We start from the raw sequence: 16,205 nt of genomic DNA, 5'->3' as shown, positions 1-16,205 counted from the left end.
GAGACTCGAAAGAAGCAGGTTAGTCAAGGGCACCGGTGGCGGTTGCGACTCGGAAGCGTCGTGCCGGACAGATCACTTTCGGTCCCACCCACAGCCACCCGCACTCATCGGGCGGCCCGACAGAAACTCTTTGATCACGTGGTTCCGTCATTACCCTGAGTTCCCGAACTCTCAAAACAAAAAAAATTTACACTTAAAAATATATCAAACTTCAAGGAAGAAAAGGCGGCTCCTGCAGATCCTACGCTAGCGCTGCCAGCACAACACCAGCACAGTGATCTCAGAGCCTCCGGGCTAAAACGAACTCTGCAGCGCGCGACCGAGGGGACCACGTGACACCTCGCGGCCCGCCTCCCAGGGGGCGCAGACGGACGCCCCTCGCTGCGTCACGTGGGCAGTTCCATCCTTGCCATGGCGGGGGGGGGACTTCCCTGGTGCAGATGTGAGAAAAGCTCCATTGTGTCGCGCGTGGTCCTCTCAGGACAAGAAGGACCGCTTGCGGCGCACAGACTGCTGCCCCAGGGGCGCAAGATGGCGGCGGTCCCCTCGGCCGCTTCTCCCCTCCTGCCGGCTTCCTAGTGGTCTCGGCGCTCCGCCCCCGCCCGCCTCCGCCCCGCCCCGCCGGGCTGCTCACGTGACGCCGCGCGCTCCCGCGGGGCGGGCTTCTCGGGGGCGGCGCCGTAGGGACGCAGTGCTAGACGGAGCCTCGCTTGCCGCAGCTTTCCTCCTGGACGCCTGGGCTGAGGACACGATGTCGGGCTCCTACCGCCGACTGCTCTGGGCCGCCACCTGCCTCGCCGCGCTCTGCGTGTCGGCCGCGCAGACTAACAGCAGCAACGTGACCGACACGCCGACCACCACCAGCAAAGTGGTCCCGACGACGCTCACGCCCACCAAGCCGCCAGGTGGGCGCCCGCCACACGGGCCGAGCCGGTGGGGACCCGCGCAACATGGCCGCCCGGCCGGAGTGCGGCGGCCCGACGGGTGGGGAGCGAAGGCTCCGGGCGAGCTAGGCCGCGGGGCTGCTCCGGCTCCCCGAACGTTGCCCGCAGAGGCGCCGTCCCCCAAGCGCCTGGGAACTCCGCGCCGCAGCTCGGGACGGCGACGTGGCTCGCTTCCGCGGTGGCAGTTAGGAGAAACTGGGCGAGGCGACGCACACCGCAGTTGGCGGGGAGCGCAAACTTTGGGCTCCTGGGACAGGCTCTTGTCCTCCCCTCGAGGCTTCGCCGGAGGTTTAGAGTGAAGCAGACGGGGGTGGGTGGACGTAAAGATGAATAGGTTGTCCCTTTCCCGCTCCCACCAGCGAGGCTCTAAGAAACTGAGCCTCCTGTAACTTCACGTTGACTTAGCACAGCGGTGTTGGCTGTACCTGAGATTTGAGTGGTAAGGGAAGAACGAGGCTTGTGGCGGAAGATGAGAAGTGAAACCCAGGGTCATATAAAAGAGCAGGATCTGATCTCCCGGGTGCCTGTGTTTTGAGGGCTGTGGGTTAGATTGAAATCCAGTCTCTCCATTTTTCTGAAATCCGATCAAGGAACACGCCTTTTGTTCAACTCTAGGGTTCGTTAAAGCTTGTCATGTAAGGCATAGGCCGTGACAACGCAAAAGAGACAGAAGATAAATCTGAAGTGATGAGGTGAAAACACGATGTGTTTTAAATTGGTTATTGCACTTAACCTAGTAACTGCGCTTCTCAACCTAAAGATTGACTTAGTCTAGTGCCTTTTCTAGTTTTAGCATTTTATGTGAATAAAACTGTATGTTAATACCCGATTTTTTGTAAGACTCAGAAGGATGCTAGGGTAACAAATATTTTTAAATGAACAAAGTAAATTACAGAACAATTCTGGGAATTTCTATCACGGCTAAGATGATAAAGCAAAATATTTTTTGACTCCTACCTACTTGACAATTTCCTCCCGGACTTGTGATGTGTGGGTTCTTCATATTGTTTTAAGAGAAGCCTGGAAAGACCAAGTTAATTGCCTCTGTATAGTTGAAATCCCCACGGAGGAGATAGCTTGTATTTTCTGGAAATGATGGGATAAGCCGCAGTGTGGAGTGGCATTCCGAGGCTACACCCATTATCAAGCGGAGCCGGTCTTAAGAATTACTTGTGAATGCCTCTTCGTGTCCTGTTTTCAGTAAATACGTGTTGGGATCCAGGGCTTCTGCAGAACTGTTTGTTCAGGCAAGATGAAAGCAAAGAAGAATGTTGCAGGCGACTAGTTTAGAAAAGAAAGGAAGTTAGCTCCATTCTGTAAGTCCATGTCTTTGTCCAGACATAGAATTGGTGGCTAAATTCTTATTTCTGGATTGTTCAGTTTTTGTTTCTCAACTTTCCTAATGCTGCCACCCCTTAATACAGTTCCTCATGGTGTGGCAGCCCCAACCATACGGTTATTTTGTTGCTACTTCATAACTGTAGTTGTGTTACTTGTTTTGAATCATAATGTAAATACCTGATAGGCAGGTGGTCTTAGCAGGTCCCTGTGTAATGCTCGCTGTTCCACCCACCCACACCCCCAGAGGGAGCAGGACTCACTGCTTTAGATTGCTGTCAGGCACAGGTATGAAAGTGGCCCCTTTAGGGGCATTTCCTGGTTGTGGAGAAGACCGTGAAAGTCGAATCACCGATGGAGACAAAATCTCTGAGAAATTAGCTTGTTTCTGTTAGAGTTGAATTTTTCTAAACTTGTACTCAAAAATGTCTTTCTCTGGTGTTTGGGGCTTCTCTGTGTTGGTGTTACTGTGTTTACTGTTTTGCCTTGAGAATCCATGAATTGTCTGACAGTCACTTTCCAGTACTGAGTCTGCCCACTAGCCTGTTTTCCTTAACTTTACTTACAGAGTCGGAGATGATGAATGGAACTTTTCCTTTGTTTTGCTTTTTGAGGCAGAGTCTTACCATGTAGCTCTGGCTGCTGTGGAGCTCCCTCTGTAGGCTAGTCTGGAACTCATCTTCTGCCTCTCCCTCTGAAGTGCTGGGATTAAAGGTGTGCTACGTTGTCCCAGGCTTCACTAACTGTTTCAGTGTTCATGTGTGTACGTGTCTGTGAACACACTTCTGCCACAGCATGCAAGTGGAGGGCAGAAGACAACACTGGCTCTCTCCTTCCACCGTGTGGGTCCAGGAGAGTGAACTCAGGTCTTCAACATTGATTTGCTGGCCCATGCTTGAAATTTCTTAATAAATCAGTTTATAAAGGTTGACCACTTCTGAGTTCGAGGCCAGCCTGGTCTACCGAGTGAGTTCCAGGACAGCCAGGGCTACACAGAGAAACCCTGTCTCAAAAAACCAAAAAAAAAAAAAAAAAAGAAAAGGTTGACCACTTCAAGGGATTATTAATTACTAAAACTATATCTAATGCTCACTGTTGAAAATAGATGTAGAGCAAACTAATGAAGTGTCAGTTCATTGATTTCATAATCTCCCTCCAGAAACGTGTGACAGCTTCAGCAACTGTGTTTCCTGTATTAATGCTGCCATTACTAATAATCTGACCTGCGTTTGGATAGAATGCAAAGAAGGTAAGAAACTGCTCACAGGCTCAACTTCATATTCTTAACTATTCAGAAATTCTGTAGTTAAGGTAGTGTGGAGTATTTATTTTCCAAATTCAGTACTTCTATAGTTTCTTAACATTTTCCTTAGAAATCTCCCTCCTCCCTCCCTTTTGATTTCATAAACTTGACTGTTGAGATATAGTAGCTCTTAAAGGAAGGATTAAAGTTCCTTTGGAAGTGGAGTCGTTTGTTTTGGGAGGTAGACTGTGGGGAGACCTTGTGGAGAGCTGTTGCATGCTTAGCTGAGAGTGAGCAATAAGAAGGAAGAGTTGCTTTCTGTGCTTTTGTGAAGTCAAGTTCGTTCACTTCGCAATAGTTAAAGGCTGTGAGCTCAATGGAAGTCTGTTGAAATACAAGATTTCTCTTAGAATTCTGTTATAACATAGATGCCTTTGTGTCCCTGAAGGTAAGGTACTTGCAGCTTTCTCTGTCTGCAAGACAGTCTGTTAAGGATTCGTTAGGATTTGTTTGGACGTCCCTGGAAGTACAGAAACCATAGTTTTGTTTTTTTCAATAAAAACAGAGCCCCATGTTAAGTTCCTTTACTCAGTGAACTGTTAGAAGTAGCACAGGGTTCAGAGTGCTCGTTAGACTGTTTGTTGGGAGTTACCGTTTTTTGTGGTAGAAGTATGTTAAGCTATGTGGTGGGACTTGAGGTGTGCTCGCTCCCTGCCCATGTGCAATACGCAGGAATCAGGGAGATGCAGGGAGTAGGGTTTCTGTGTGGACCCTCTCCCTATTACCTCTGTTGAAACAACTTGACCACATCTCCTTGTAGATTCTGGCTGGTTAATCTGTTCAGTATACTCAAGTGACTTTCAATTTGTCTCTAAGACAGTGGGAAAGGAATAGCAGCGTTTATTGTTTTTTAGAAAAACAAAAGTCCCACTATGCGCTAAAGCTGGTTTCCGTCTGAGACCTTGAGATCCTTGTGTATCCCTTCCAGAGTGCTAGGGTCATAGGTCATGGTCGTGTACCAGCCCTATTGGGCTTGTTTGTTTTCTTTTAGCACATTCTGGAGCATAGAAGCAAAGCCACAGGTGTAATGTAAGTGGGTAATTGCTCTTTGTCTCTTTTTCATAGCAAATAGGACCTATTGTTCAAGTGAAACAGAAACGAATTGTACCCGGGTGAACCGCACTGACCAGTGTTCTGGTAAGTTTTCACTTGAGCTGCTTGGGAAAATGACTGCATGGGGTGGGTAAGGTTATCACTGCCCTGGATGTTAACATTTAGACACCAGTAGCCTGTTCCTGTTGATAAAGAGGATGACAGTTTAAATCCTGGTTTCATGATTCAGCTGTAAGTCTTTTCATTTCCTGCTTTGTTTTGTTGAGTTGACTGATGTTAGGTTCCTCCCTTCTAAGTGTTACAGCTAAGTAAACCTGTGTCTTTGTACTTGAGGAACGATGGCTTTTACTCTCCGCCCTGAGAAAGCCTCACTGAGACAACTGCTCCTTCCTCATCTCCACCTCGTGGTGTTCATTCTGGCCTTGAATCTTCTGTGTAACTGAAGTCCAGATCCTCCTGCCTCTGTTTCCCAAGTACCAGATTAGGAGTAACCATGACCAGCTGGCTAAGAGTTGTTTCTTCTGATGTTGCTATAAATTAATGGGGAAATCAAACCAGGGACTCAGCCTTTCTGTCATTGTCTTTTGTCATTTCTCAAAAATGGCTTAAACCTTCCCTGTCTAAAGTGAGTATTCATGTTCCAATCATCACATTAGATTTTTCCCCCCCTGCCCGGAAGAAGGGAACGACAACATAAGGCCTGTGTCCGTCTTGTAGCTGTTTGTTAGAAGCTGCATGTGGCTAATTAGCTGTGAGAACACCTAGACATGTCTTAGGGGACGTGAGATGCCACAAAAACTGATGGTTTCGTTTCTTAGGGAGGAAACTGATACTGGGTATGGGTAACTGGCTCACCCAAGAATGATGTCTCGGTTGTAAAACTAAACAAGTCATGTTCTCAGAGTGGGAACTGTTGTTACAGCTTACTTCACACAACTTTCTCTGTCTTTCTCTTTCAGTAGTGCCTCCTCCTACCACTCCAGTGCCAACCAATTCTACAGGTAATGCAAGATGATTTTTTTGTTCCTTGTTCATTGTGGAGATTAAAGACCTGTTGCTAACCTACTAGCTAAGAGATGTTAGTACAGTTTTAAAGCTTAGCAAGGGTTTACTTACTCATGGACCACAGTAGCAGTGTGAATGCATATCCTTTGTGACAATGCAGATAACTCTTTGAATACTTTTTAGTGACTCTCAACAGGTTTACTTAGTTTGTGTGTGGAGCCCTTGAACTACATGTGTGGATGTTTTATATCACAGTTCTCATCACTAAACAGTTTGCCAGAATGATTTCTAGAAATTAATTATTTTGAGTCTTTTTCTGTACATAACTGAGCATGTGTACTCTGTATGGTAATGGATAGTAGTTAGGTGTGTTTGTGTTGTTTTTTTCCTTTTACTGTAAGATGGTGCTATACTTTCTACTTATACTCATGATTGGACAATTAGTTCATCTCACAGATACCGTGAAAGTCTTCAGGGGGGGTAATAGTAAACCGTTTATTCCAGGACAAGAACTAGCACAGATGATGAGCGGCTATAGGGACAGAGATTAGCCAGTATTTGTTGCTATCAGATAGATTAATAAAGTCCGTGAGCACTGTGCATTGGAAACTTGCAGGCTGGTGTGTATTGAGTGGGCAGAAATGGCAGCCTGTGGGAGACACAGGAAAACACGGGGACACCATAACAGACGAAGCAGAGTGGTTCACGCTTACGGAGATGTGAGGGCACAGTGACATAAACGTTAAGCATCTTATACTAGGTGACAGTTTGGTACACTTGATAGTCAAAAGAAAAACTGAGAAGCTCCACTGTATGCCTTGCTCAAGAGACTTAGATGGTATCTAAACTTGTCATATGACCAGACTTCTATTTTAATAAAATGTATTATTATGGCCTGTGCAGAGTAAAAGACCAAAGTGGACTTGAAGTCAGCTATAGTAGAAATGTGTATGCTACAGAAACCTGCATATACTACCAAATATAGCTTAGTGGACTGTTTGTGAAGAATTAACATTCACCTAACTTCAAGAGTGGATAGTGAAACCAAGTATCAAATCTATAGGATTCCCCCCCAATAACATCACATAAAACTAAGATTGAAAAGAAGTTGATAACATATTTAATTTTTAAAGTTAAACCACAAAAAGGAAATAAAAGTGTTTGAATTTCTAAGATCATACCTTCTAATGTAACAATTGTGCCATTCCCTTAGGAGGCATGTGGTCCTTGGGATTCAGGGTGTGTGTGTGTGTGTGTGTGTGTGTGTGTGTGTGTGTGTACAACTTGCTTAGTCCATGTAGTGTTTTTTGTATGTATATGATTCCAGGACTGGCCAGTTAGTATTGGGTGGGGGGGGTCATCAAGGGCTTGGTCCTGGGAAAAAGAGAGATGAGGTAGGCCATAAGAGGACAGCTTTGGAGTCAGTTTTCTCCTTCCATTACCTAGGATCTGGAGATTGAAACTTGTCAGCAGGTTTGCACAGCAAGTGTTTTTGGTGACTGGGCTATTGTATCTTACTAGCCTTCATATCAATCTCAATAAAAGTTTTACCATAGTCTAATGAGAATAAGGTTATCTTAGCTTACTAGGATCCTGTTAACTTTGGAGTGCCAGCAATGCCTTTTGGAGAGTTCTGCATACTCTAGTGACGTTTGTCTTAAAGCCTAATGTTGGCATATAATTACTGTTGAAGAACAGAACTTCCTTTTATGTTAGAACTTGGGGGCTGGCAAGATGGCTCAGAAGATTAAAGTATTTGCCACCAAGTCTGATGACCTGAGTTTAGCCTCTGAGACCCACACGACAGAAGGAACAAACCAGCTACAAGGTGACTTCCACACTTGTGTCGTGCCATCTGTGCACCCATCCATAGATTGAGACACAGTGAACTGCAATTTTAAAAGTTTTGTTTGCTTTTTGAAACAGTGTCTTACTGTATAGGCCTGGATGGTCTGAACTTGATATGTGCTGAGATTAAAGGCATACACCACTACATGTGGCAAATGTTAATTTGTATAAACTTGATTTTCTTTGTAAAACTGGTATAAGAATTTTTGAGTCTACATTTAGTAGTGGATGTTCATAATCAAGTGCTTCATTTTCAGAGGTCATTTTATGTTTGTCTGATAGTTTTGCCTCATACAGAGTGGGAGAGTATATCATCCAAATTGGGCTAGCCTTGGGTGCTAATGCTAATAAGTAAGGTTCCTTGGAACCCAACTGTGCCTGCTTATTTCCTTGTCCTTGACTGATTTTGCGTTACAAAGTATAGTCTACTCTGCCCCTTAACAAAGCATAGTACCTACAGTCTATGCAGTGGTGTATTTCAGTTGTATACACTAACATCATTTGTCATAAAAGAGTGAAGCCTGTAACTCTCCTTCCTAAATATGCTTGTTCCTCTTTGTCTTCTTGCAGACTTTGTCAAAAACAAGTTTATGCTGGCTGAGTGTGTCAGAATATATGTAAGGGCTTGTATTGGATCAGTAACTAAATTTGGCTTCTGTTCTCTAAAAAATTAAAAGCTACGTGTAGAATAATTGTGAGGCTAGAAATTTAAGGTTCTTAAATACATTTTGTTTTCATTCCAGCTAAACCCACAACTCGGCCTTCCTCTCCTACACCTACTCCCTCAGTTGTCACATCAGGTAACTGGGGGCTTTATAAACTACCAGTGATGCAGTGTGTTCCTTGAACTGCTGCTAGGGTCCAGTTGGACTCTTGGATACTCGGGACTAAAGCAGCTTCTGGCATAGAACACCAAGGCAGTGGTTGGCTCCTGACGGTTTACAGGGGTCCTTTTCTGTTATGTGTGGTCACTTTTGGCCTGGTCCTTTAGACGCAGTAAGAGTGTTTTCTTTAAAACCCTTCTGTACTCAGATGCTAAATCTGATTTGTGACTACCAGTTATTCAGAAGGAGTGGTACCATTAACAGTTTTGGTGAAAGGAAAACTGTTGTTTTTAATTAGACCAATCTGAAAAGCCAAGATTTGCACTTCCTCCTTTTTCAAGTTGTTCATTTTCTTAGACTTGCTTGGCTTCAAGGACTCTTCTACCCTGTTTGTTGTGGCTTCCTGCTTGTGCTGCTTCGCAGTGTCAGAGAAGCCGCTGTGTTCTCACACACACCCGAAGGATACAAATTACTTACAGTGAATATTTTAAAATATTCTTATTATTTATGTACATGTGTTATATGTCTGTATATGTGTATGTGTCCGAGGTTAGGGACATCCCCTAACCTCAAATTACAAGCTGGAATTACAACCAGTTATAAGCAGCCTGATGTGGGTGCTGGGAGTTGAACTTGGGCCCTCTGCAAGAACAATATGTGCCCTTACCGACTAAGCCATCTGGCCAGTCCAAATATTGTCCTTGTGTGAAGTGTTTAGTGCCTAGAACTTGCTTCTGTGCTGGCTAAGCTCCACTCCTGGCTAATATTAAAGTTGGTCACCTTACCAAAGCCTCCGGAGCCTACAGTTGATGGTCTGCTCAAGAATGCATTAGGATCTAGTTTAACAGTGAAGCGGACTTTATTTAGATGGTGTACACAGTCATAGCCTTTTTGTTTCTTACTGAAACATTTTACTTCCTTAATAATTTTAGTTTTCATGTTCTATTTCTTCTGACTTACTAATACTGTTCCATAAAACAGAATTAAACTGACATTACTTTTAGGTCCTTATGAGTTGTTTGTAGAAATTCTACTCTTCATATTTGTTCCCTTATGGCTACATAATGCTTTCTCATGCTGCAAAATAAATTAGCAGAGTGCTGTTGAATATATTTACAACTATGTGTTATTTTGTTTGTTGAAATTATAGATTATTACTTTTGTTAACTTGAAAAATAGCAACTCAATTTTTATACACCTTGTCTAGCTAGTAAAACCAAAAAGTTTTTAACAAACATTTATTTCAATAGTAACCAAAATAGATTCACAAAATGATTGCATGTTTTAGAAGTACTTGATAAATTTCCAAGGACACAGTTTCTATGCCATAAAAGCTCTGACCTATTTGAGACTTGCTAGCAGATTATCCACACTGTATCCTGGACAGAGTGATGAACGGCATTCTGGCTTAAGTGGAGATAAATTCTAGTTATAAAGACGTGACTCGGGAAGACCTGCATAGAATTTAACTCAGGGCACAGTTGATGCCTGGGTGGGTCTGGAAATGATCAATACCATGACACTTACTGAAGATTCTCTGTTTATCATCATAGCAGGTACAGCAAATACCACTCTGACTCCAACCTCACAGCCCGAGCGGAAGTCTACCTTTGATGCAGCCAGCTTCATTGGAGGAATCGTCCTTGTCTTGGGTGTACAGGCTGTAATTTTCTTTCTCTATAAATTCTGCAAATCTAAAGAACGAAATTACCATACTCTGTAAACAGACCCATTAAATTAATGTGGACTGGCGGTTAACTTGTGTAACTCACTGAAACCAAAATATTCAAGAAGTCCCACATGGAAGGCGCTGTTCCAGGATCTTTTCATTTCCAGAGGATTCATACAGGATATTTTGGAGCATCATCCTTGAAGAAAAGTCAGTTAAACTATTTTGCTCAACAGGAATATTTAAAATATTCTGCATGAATCCGTGTGGCTGTCGTCTTTTGTTTAAAATGGCTGCTGCTGTGGGACTGTGTTCTTTTCCTCTGACATGCCAAATGTAACTTCCTGTGAGTTATGGAAAGTGCTGTCCTGTTCAGGCAGCTTCTGACTCTGCAGTTTAAATGTAGTCCCCTAGAATCCTAAAGTCTGTTACTTTCATCCTAACTCCAGATGTAACTTAGTGGCCAGAATCGAGAAGAGTGCCAAATGGCCAGACAGGTTGAGGGCCATCACTTTAAATATAGGTTAAATTTATTTAGTACTAAACTATCCCTAGAGTAAAATTTTGTGCTTGATAAGTTGTATTTTATATATTAGAAATAAGATGCCACATGGCATCCCAGATTTAGAATAAAGAAAGGATATGCAACAGGTCTTGTTCACACTCATAAAGTATACCGTATTAAGAAATCAGAACAGTGCCTTAAGACAGACCAAGACGGCGGCGAACAGAAAATGTGTTCACACTGTGGGAGGCAAAGCTTGGTCTGAGAATGTAACTGTCAGTGTGAGCAGCAGAAACCTGCTACTGGATAACATACTATTAATACTTAAACATTGTTTTCTCCAGAGCTGAGAAATAGAAGCTAAAGAATAATTAAAGCTGAAAGGCTTCCTTATATCAAACCATCTAATGTTTTTCTTAGGGCTGCTGAATAGACATAAAATCAATTTATCTTTCTGTACACAAAGTATCCAAATATTATTATACCTTAAGGATTCCTGTCAGGTTTTCCTGAGAAGTAGCTTTTACATGAGGCAAGAAGGAAGTAGCTGTGGATGGAATCATTTTCTAGTTCTTTAAATGAGACAATCACTTTGTTTCTAATAGGTGTGACCTGTGTAATTTAGAAGCCCTGAGGGTTTGAAAGAGATTGCTCTAGATTTCCAGTGGTGATGCCCTGCCGTCTCTTTCTTTGGCCTTCTTTTACCCCTCCTTGGTCTCAGTTCCCGTGTGCTGTAATCATGCTTACTTTCACTTCAGTAGCTTCTGAAAAGCACTCAGTGTTGGAGTTCTCCCTTGCCTCTGACAGACTGCACTAGTCTAGAGGCTGTAATTGGAAATAGGCTTTTGGTTTCCTACGTCATTCAAGTTTTTTTGCTTTTGTTTCTTTAGAGTAACCGGTTAGCACTTGGTTCCCAGGGTTTAGCTTACGAATGGCAGATGGAGGCAGGTTGGTTCATAAAGCGAAACTAAGAGAGTTTCTATTTCTTTTGTCACTTGCCGGTACAGCTAAAGTTGTTTTACTTGCACATTTGTACATATATCTAATGTTTTCAAGTGCCTTACTCGTTTAAACTCTGGCTTCAAAGGTTTGGGGGGAAAGATAGGTTTACCTCACAGTTGTGTTTCCATTGTAATTTCTAGGTTCCTCACAAAAATCTATTTCAATGCTGTGGCTGTTAGTTTTAAGTGAGTGCTAACGTTCTTTTGAAAGTAGACAATTTCCATTCCTTACAAAGGTGGCAGAGTTGGTTTAATGTCCTTTACCTCCATGTGACCCCTTGCCCATATAAATGTCAGCATATGTAGCAAGTTTTACGAGAATGTAATTTCATTTGAAGCTCCTGTAATTTTGAGCGCTGCTCTAACGTTGTAGGAAGTTAGTGACACTTTGCAAGTCTCTACGTAAGCTCTTACCACAAAATTCCCAGCTACCCTGACTCTTATCCATCTTTGTTTTGCAAGGTAGTATTTTGAGCCATTAATGATTTTGGGTTTTTTAATCCAGAAGGTATATAGAAACCTTTTCAGAGTTTTCATCTGATTGTCCTGAGGATCTAGTTCTATCAGATACCTTACTTACCTTTGCTATACTTGCTGCACAAGCAGACACTGCTGTACTTAGAAATTTCTATTTGAGTTCATAAAAAACTACAAAACTAATATGTATGTGTACCAAACTGAGTTAAAATAAATGTTTATTAGTCTCTTGATCAAAAGTGTCATATTTTGATTACAAAATTAACATTGTATTTGCCTTCCCTGTCCATTTGAGGCTGGATTGTCTGCTGTTTCTGGGAACTGATGTAGACGGGAACTGATGGCTGTGGATTAGTCAGTGGAGAACAACCATAGCAATATGGAAGCTGGGCTGATGAAGGGACACGCGCCCAGCTCACGTTAACCTACAGAGACAGACAGACAGACAGACAGGAGAGACAGAGAGGCAGAGTCATAGGACTACTTTTGTGGAGCCTGTGGTTCTTTCAGCTTTGTGGGTCCCAAGGATTGAGCACAGGTTGTAGGACAAGTACCTTTTTCCACTGAGCCATCTTGCCGGCCACATCCTACCCTTTAGTTCAGAGTACATATGCAGTTAAACTTTGCTTCTGTTTAAAGTGTCGAGCCACATGCTGCCATATGAAGAAGAAGTCTGGTTTTGTTGGACAATGTGCTGAACCGTCTATATTTTATTACTTGAGTTACACTAAAGTTATTCACTGCTCCCCTGCAAGTCTGGATGTAAGGTTAGAGTCAGTGATTTGCCTTAGAATTGAGGCCTCTTGTTCCCCGTTAGCCTTAGCATTTGGTAATTACATAAAGCTTTATAGCTGGCCAGGCGGTGGTGGCGCACGCCTTTAATCCCAGACTTGGGAGGCAGAGGCAGGCGGATTTCTGAGTTTGAGGCCAGCCTGGTCTACAGAGTGAGTTCCAGGACAGAGAAACCCTGTCTCAGAAAAACCAAAAAAAAAAAAGAAAGCAAGCTTTATAGCTAGCTTCTTAAAACATTGGCACAGATAATTGAGTAAGTGGTAGAGGGTGGAATAGGGTTTATGTTCTCCCCACTCCCCGTACTTGTTGTAGATAGATACTCCTTGGGTACTTGAAGGGTGTGTGTTAGCACTTTTAAATTCAATAGTGTTGAGGCTCTTGTTAGTGTGCCTCGTGGTGAATCCAGCCTTTGTATATCTTGCCTCCTGACGACCTCATTTGTATTTTTTTTTTCAATGCAAAAACCATTGCATTCATAGTACATCATTGATAGTAAATCACTTTTTTTAAAAAAATCTTGAATATGCAATCTAAGGTTCCTATTTTTTTCTCCATACGTATCTGTAAACTTTGGTACATTGTGTCTTTTGTGTTCTGTAGCAAATCTGTTAACATCTCTTGTTCTATACATGTTTCCCTCTGCTACTGATTTTAAGCAAATTGTCTATTTCGGACTGTGTTGTAGTTTTCCTTGTTTTGTGTGTTTTTAGATCTATTAAGGTGGTGTATCTCTGGCTTTCATATTTGGAAGATTTCCAGCTTTCGGTGGTAGGTCTACACCCTCTGCCTTGATGGAGATTATAGTTTTATAGAGGTTGCTAGAAATTGATCCACAGTCCCATTGTATTTTTATATGAAATTAATTAAAATTCTTCCCCCCGCCCCCTTGAATTCTATAGTGTTTTCTGATATGTCTGTAGTTGATGTAATATGTTGGTGTCTTTCTTTACATAGTTGTTTTTGTGGTTGTATGTATATGCTTGTGTTTAATTAGAGTAGTAATTTTTAATGTCTGCCTAGCATTGCTGTGTCAACATTTAGCATTTACTTTACATTGAATTCTTTACCCACACTCTAGGAGGTAGTTTCTGGTTTTGATGCATGTTTGGTAAGTTTTTATTGAGTGCCAGATAGATACAAGCTGGGGAGGTGCAGGATGTTCATGTATTCCCATTGTCATTGTTTTTCTGAAGCATGGTAAGTGTCGCTTCAGCTCTTTGGTCCACTGTCAAGGAAACTTAATCAGCTTCCTGTGTCTCGATTGTCATCTCTGCCTCTTGAGTTCTGCCAGTCCTCTGATTTCTGTCTGGGCTTCCCAGCAATTAAGGACAGGAGGCTGGATCTTGTTTTACCTATTACTTGATATACTAAATGATTATGCAGGTACTGCAGCTGTCATCTAAAGGGAGTAAGTTTATTCTGGAGCCATTTTGAGTGTCCATGGTCCAGAGACAACAGATTTAGGCCACCCCAAATTCTGTGATCCAACACGGAAGCAGTTGGAGAAGCTTTACAGAATAAAGAAATTGATAATCGAGGCAAGTTTAAAATAGAGTGGTAGGTATGTTAGTGGAGCAGTTACAGTGAGACGGGGAAGCTTTTGTAGAGGCCCAAGATGTTATTTGATGACGTTCTTAGTTTCTAGATACCAAAAGGTTTTTTTTCTAGTCTCAGGATGTTCCAACACAGCAAGGAATGGCTGTTACAGGGTGTAGAACTAGCTTGACACAGGTAGTTAGCCTCTGAACCTGCAGCAGCCGGTCTCCACGGTACCCGTCCTCTGCAAATGGGGCTGCTTTTTAGGAGTTCTATCCATAGAAAACATTTTTCATGTTTTGTCTACTTTCTTCTGAATAAATGTAGTCTTTCTTTTGATGAAACACAAAAAAGAGAAGGTCCTCTTCTTATCTCACCACTTGGGAGGTAGAGGTGGGTCAGGAGTTCAAGACAGCCTCTCCAGCGACCTGAGCAGCCTCCACTACTTGAGATCCTGTCTCTTTAATATATATATATGGTTTAACTTTCAGCTATGGAAGCAGTACATAAAGACATGTATATTAATTTTGTTTTATTGCTGTGAACAAATAACTGGCAAAAGTAACTTAAAGAGGAAGGTTCTAGCTTCCACCTCGGAGTGGTAGGGAAGACTTGGCAGCAGGAACTGTAGTTATCAGTACTCCAGAAAGCAGAGAAGGAGTACTTGAACACATGAGATTTTCTTCCTTTTGGGGTAGTAGGAAGGTGGTGGCAGATTTGACAAGATTTCACAGGATTTCACTCTAGCTCTCGAATGGAACTCCCAAGATCTGTGCCTGCTTCTGCCTCGAGTGCTGGAATTCAGTGGGGTGGCGTGCACCACATTCCTGGATCCTCCTCTTTTTTCAAAGTACTTTTAAATGGATCTTCTCTCCTAATCTTTTTGTAGCTTCCTTGTAAGACCATGTCCCCAGAGGTATGTCTTTTAGGTAATTCTAAAGTCCAGTCAGCTTGTCACAAACTACTAAACATTAAACATCCCACCCTTGACCCTCATAAGCTCATGGTCGTCTCATAAAGTGAGTTCAGTCCAAGTACAGTGTTCCATTGTCTTAACACTATCAACATTTCTATATTGTGAAGTCTGCCCTCAGACCCTAAGCAGTCTCATTAACTATGAGCCAGTAGAATTAAACCATGTTACGTGCTTCTAGGACACAGTGGCACAGTAAATACTCAAAAAGGAGAAACGGAAGATTAGCAAGGATCATTGACTAAAGCAAAACAAATTCAGCGGGAGAAAAACTACAGCTTCATTCTCAGTATCTGGAGCTTCTGACGACATCCGGGCTTCAGTGGATTTGAGTAGCCCTGCCTCTCAGTTCTGTCAGCTGCAGTATGCATAGCCTCTTTTGGCCCAGCTCCATACCTGTAGCTTTCCCTGGTGCGTGTCTTGGTGTCTTCTGCTGCGAGACTTCCTGGGGAGATGTGAACAAAGATCTACTCAGATGGTACTGATTACACCAAAGTTCAATTTGGAGAAGCAGTAGATTTGCGGGTTATTATGAGAGTGTAGACTCAAAGGCAGCTGCATCGATGAACAATCCACCTGCTTAGATGCTGACTCAAAAGCTGCCATCCCAGAGTTCTCTATGATTTGCAGAGAATTGACAATTTTGAGAGCCTCTTCTTCTCAACAGTACTGCTTACAACCTTGGTCAGGATTAGGTGAGATGTGAATTGTTTAAGGAACTCACTGAGACTTGTGAGTTATTTCCTGGTTCCTTAGGAGCTTCCCTGTAGTGAGTGGTTCCCTAATGCTGCGACCCTTTCAGACAGTTCCTCATGTGGTGACATCCAACCATAAATTTTTTTTTTTTTTTTTTTTTTTTTTTGGTTTTTTCGAGACAGGGTTTCTCTGTATAGCCTGGGCTGTCCTGGAACTCACTCTGTAGACCAGGCTAGCCTCG

At 42.8% G+C, this 16,205-nt stretch overlaps 1 protein-coding gene across 2 annotated transcripts; it reads left to right on the top strand.

Annotated features, from left to right (window-relative positions):
• The first annotated feature begins 695 nt into the window (after positions 1 to 695).
• Cd164 (CD164 molecule) lies at positions 696 to 12,200 on the top strand. Of its 2 annotated transcripts, none has more exons than XM_028769050.1 (6): positions 696 to 905; positions 3,442 to 3,531; positions 4,651 to 4,722; positions 5,601 to 5,639; positions 8,235 to 8,291; positions 9,869 to 12,200. In XM_028769050.1, exons 1-6 carry the CDS (start codon positions 752 to 754, stop codon positions 10,036 to 10,038), a joined length of 582 nt encoding a protein of 193 aa, XP_028624883.1. In that variant the 5' UTR covers positions 696 to 751; the 3' UTR covers positions 10,039 to 12,200. The 2 variants fall into 2 exon arrangements, with proteins under 2 accessions (XP_028624883.1, XP_028624882.1); XM_028769049.1 differs by having other exon boundaries at positions 711 to 905; positions 5,598 to 5,639.
• The last annotated feature ends 4,005 nt before the right edge of the window (positions 12,201 to 16,205 follow it).

The sequence above is a fragment of the Grammomys surdaster genome, unplaced genomic scaffold (assembly GCF_004785775.1).
Source record: "Grammomys surdaster isolate TR1022 unplaced genomic scaffold, NIH_TR_1.0 190, whole genome shotgun sequence".
In the NCBI taxonomy this organism is placed as follows: domain Eukaryota; kingdom Metazoa; phylum Chordata; class Mammalia; order Rodentia; family Muridae; genus Grammomys; species Grammomys surdaster.
Note: the sequence above shows the minus strand (reverse complement) of the source record. Positions and strands in the feature narration are given on the sequence as shown.

Coding starts and splice junctions, on each gene's coding strand:
- Cd164 (XM_028769049.1), top strand. CDS start 752: ATGTCGGGCTCCTACCGCCGACTGCTCTGGGCCGCCACCTGCCTCGCC. Junction 5,640..8,234: donor AGTGCCAACCAATTCTACAG/GTAATGCAAGAT, acceptor TTTTCATTCCAG/CTAAACCCACAACTCGGCCT. Junction 8,292..9,868: donor TCCCTCAGTTGTCACATCAG/GTAACTGGGGGC, acceptor TTATCATCATAG/CAGGTACAGCAAATACCACT.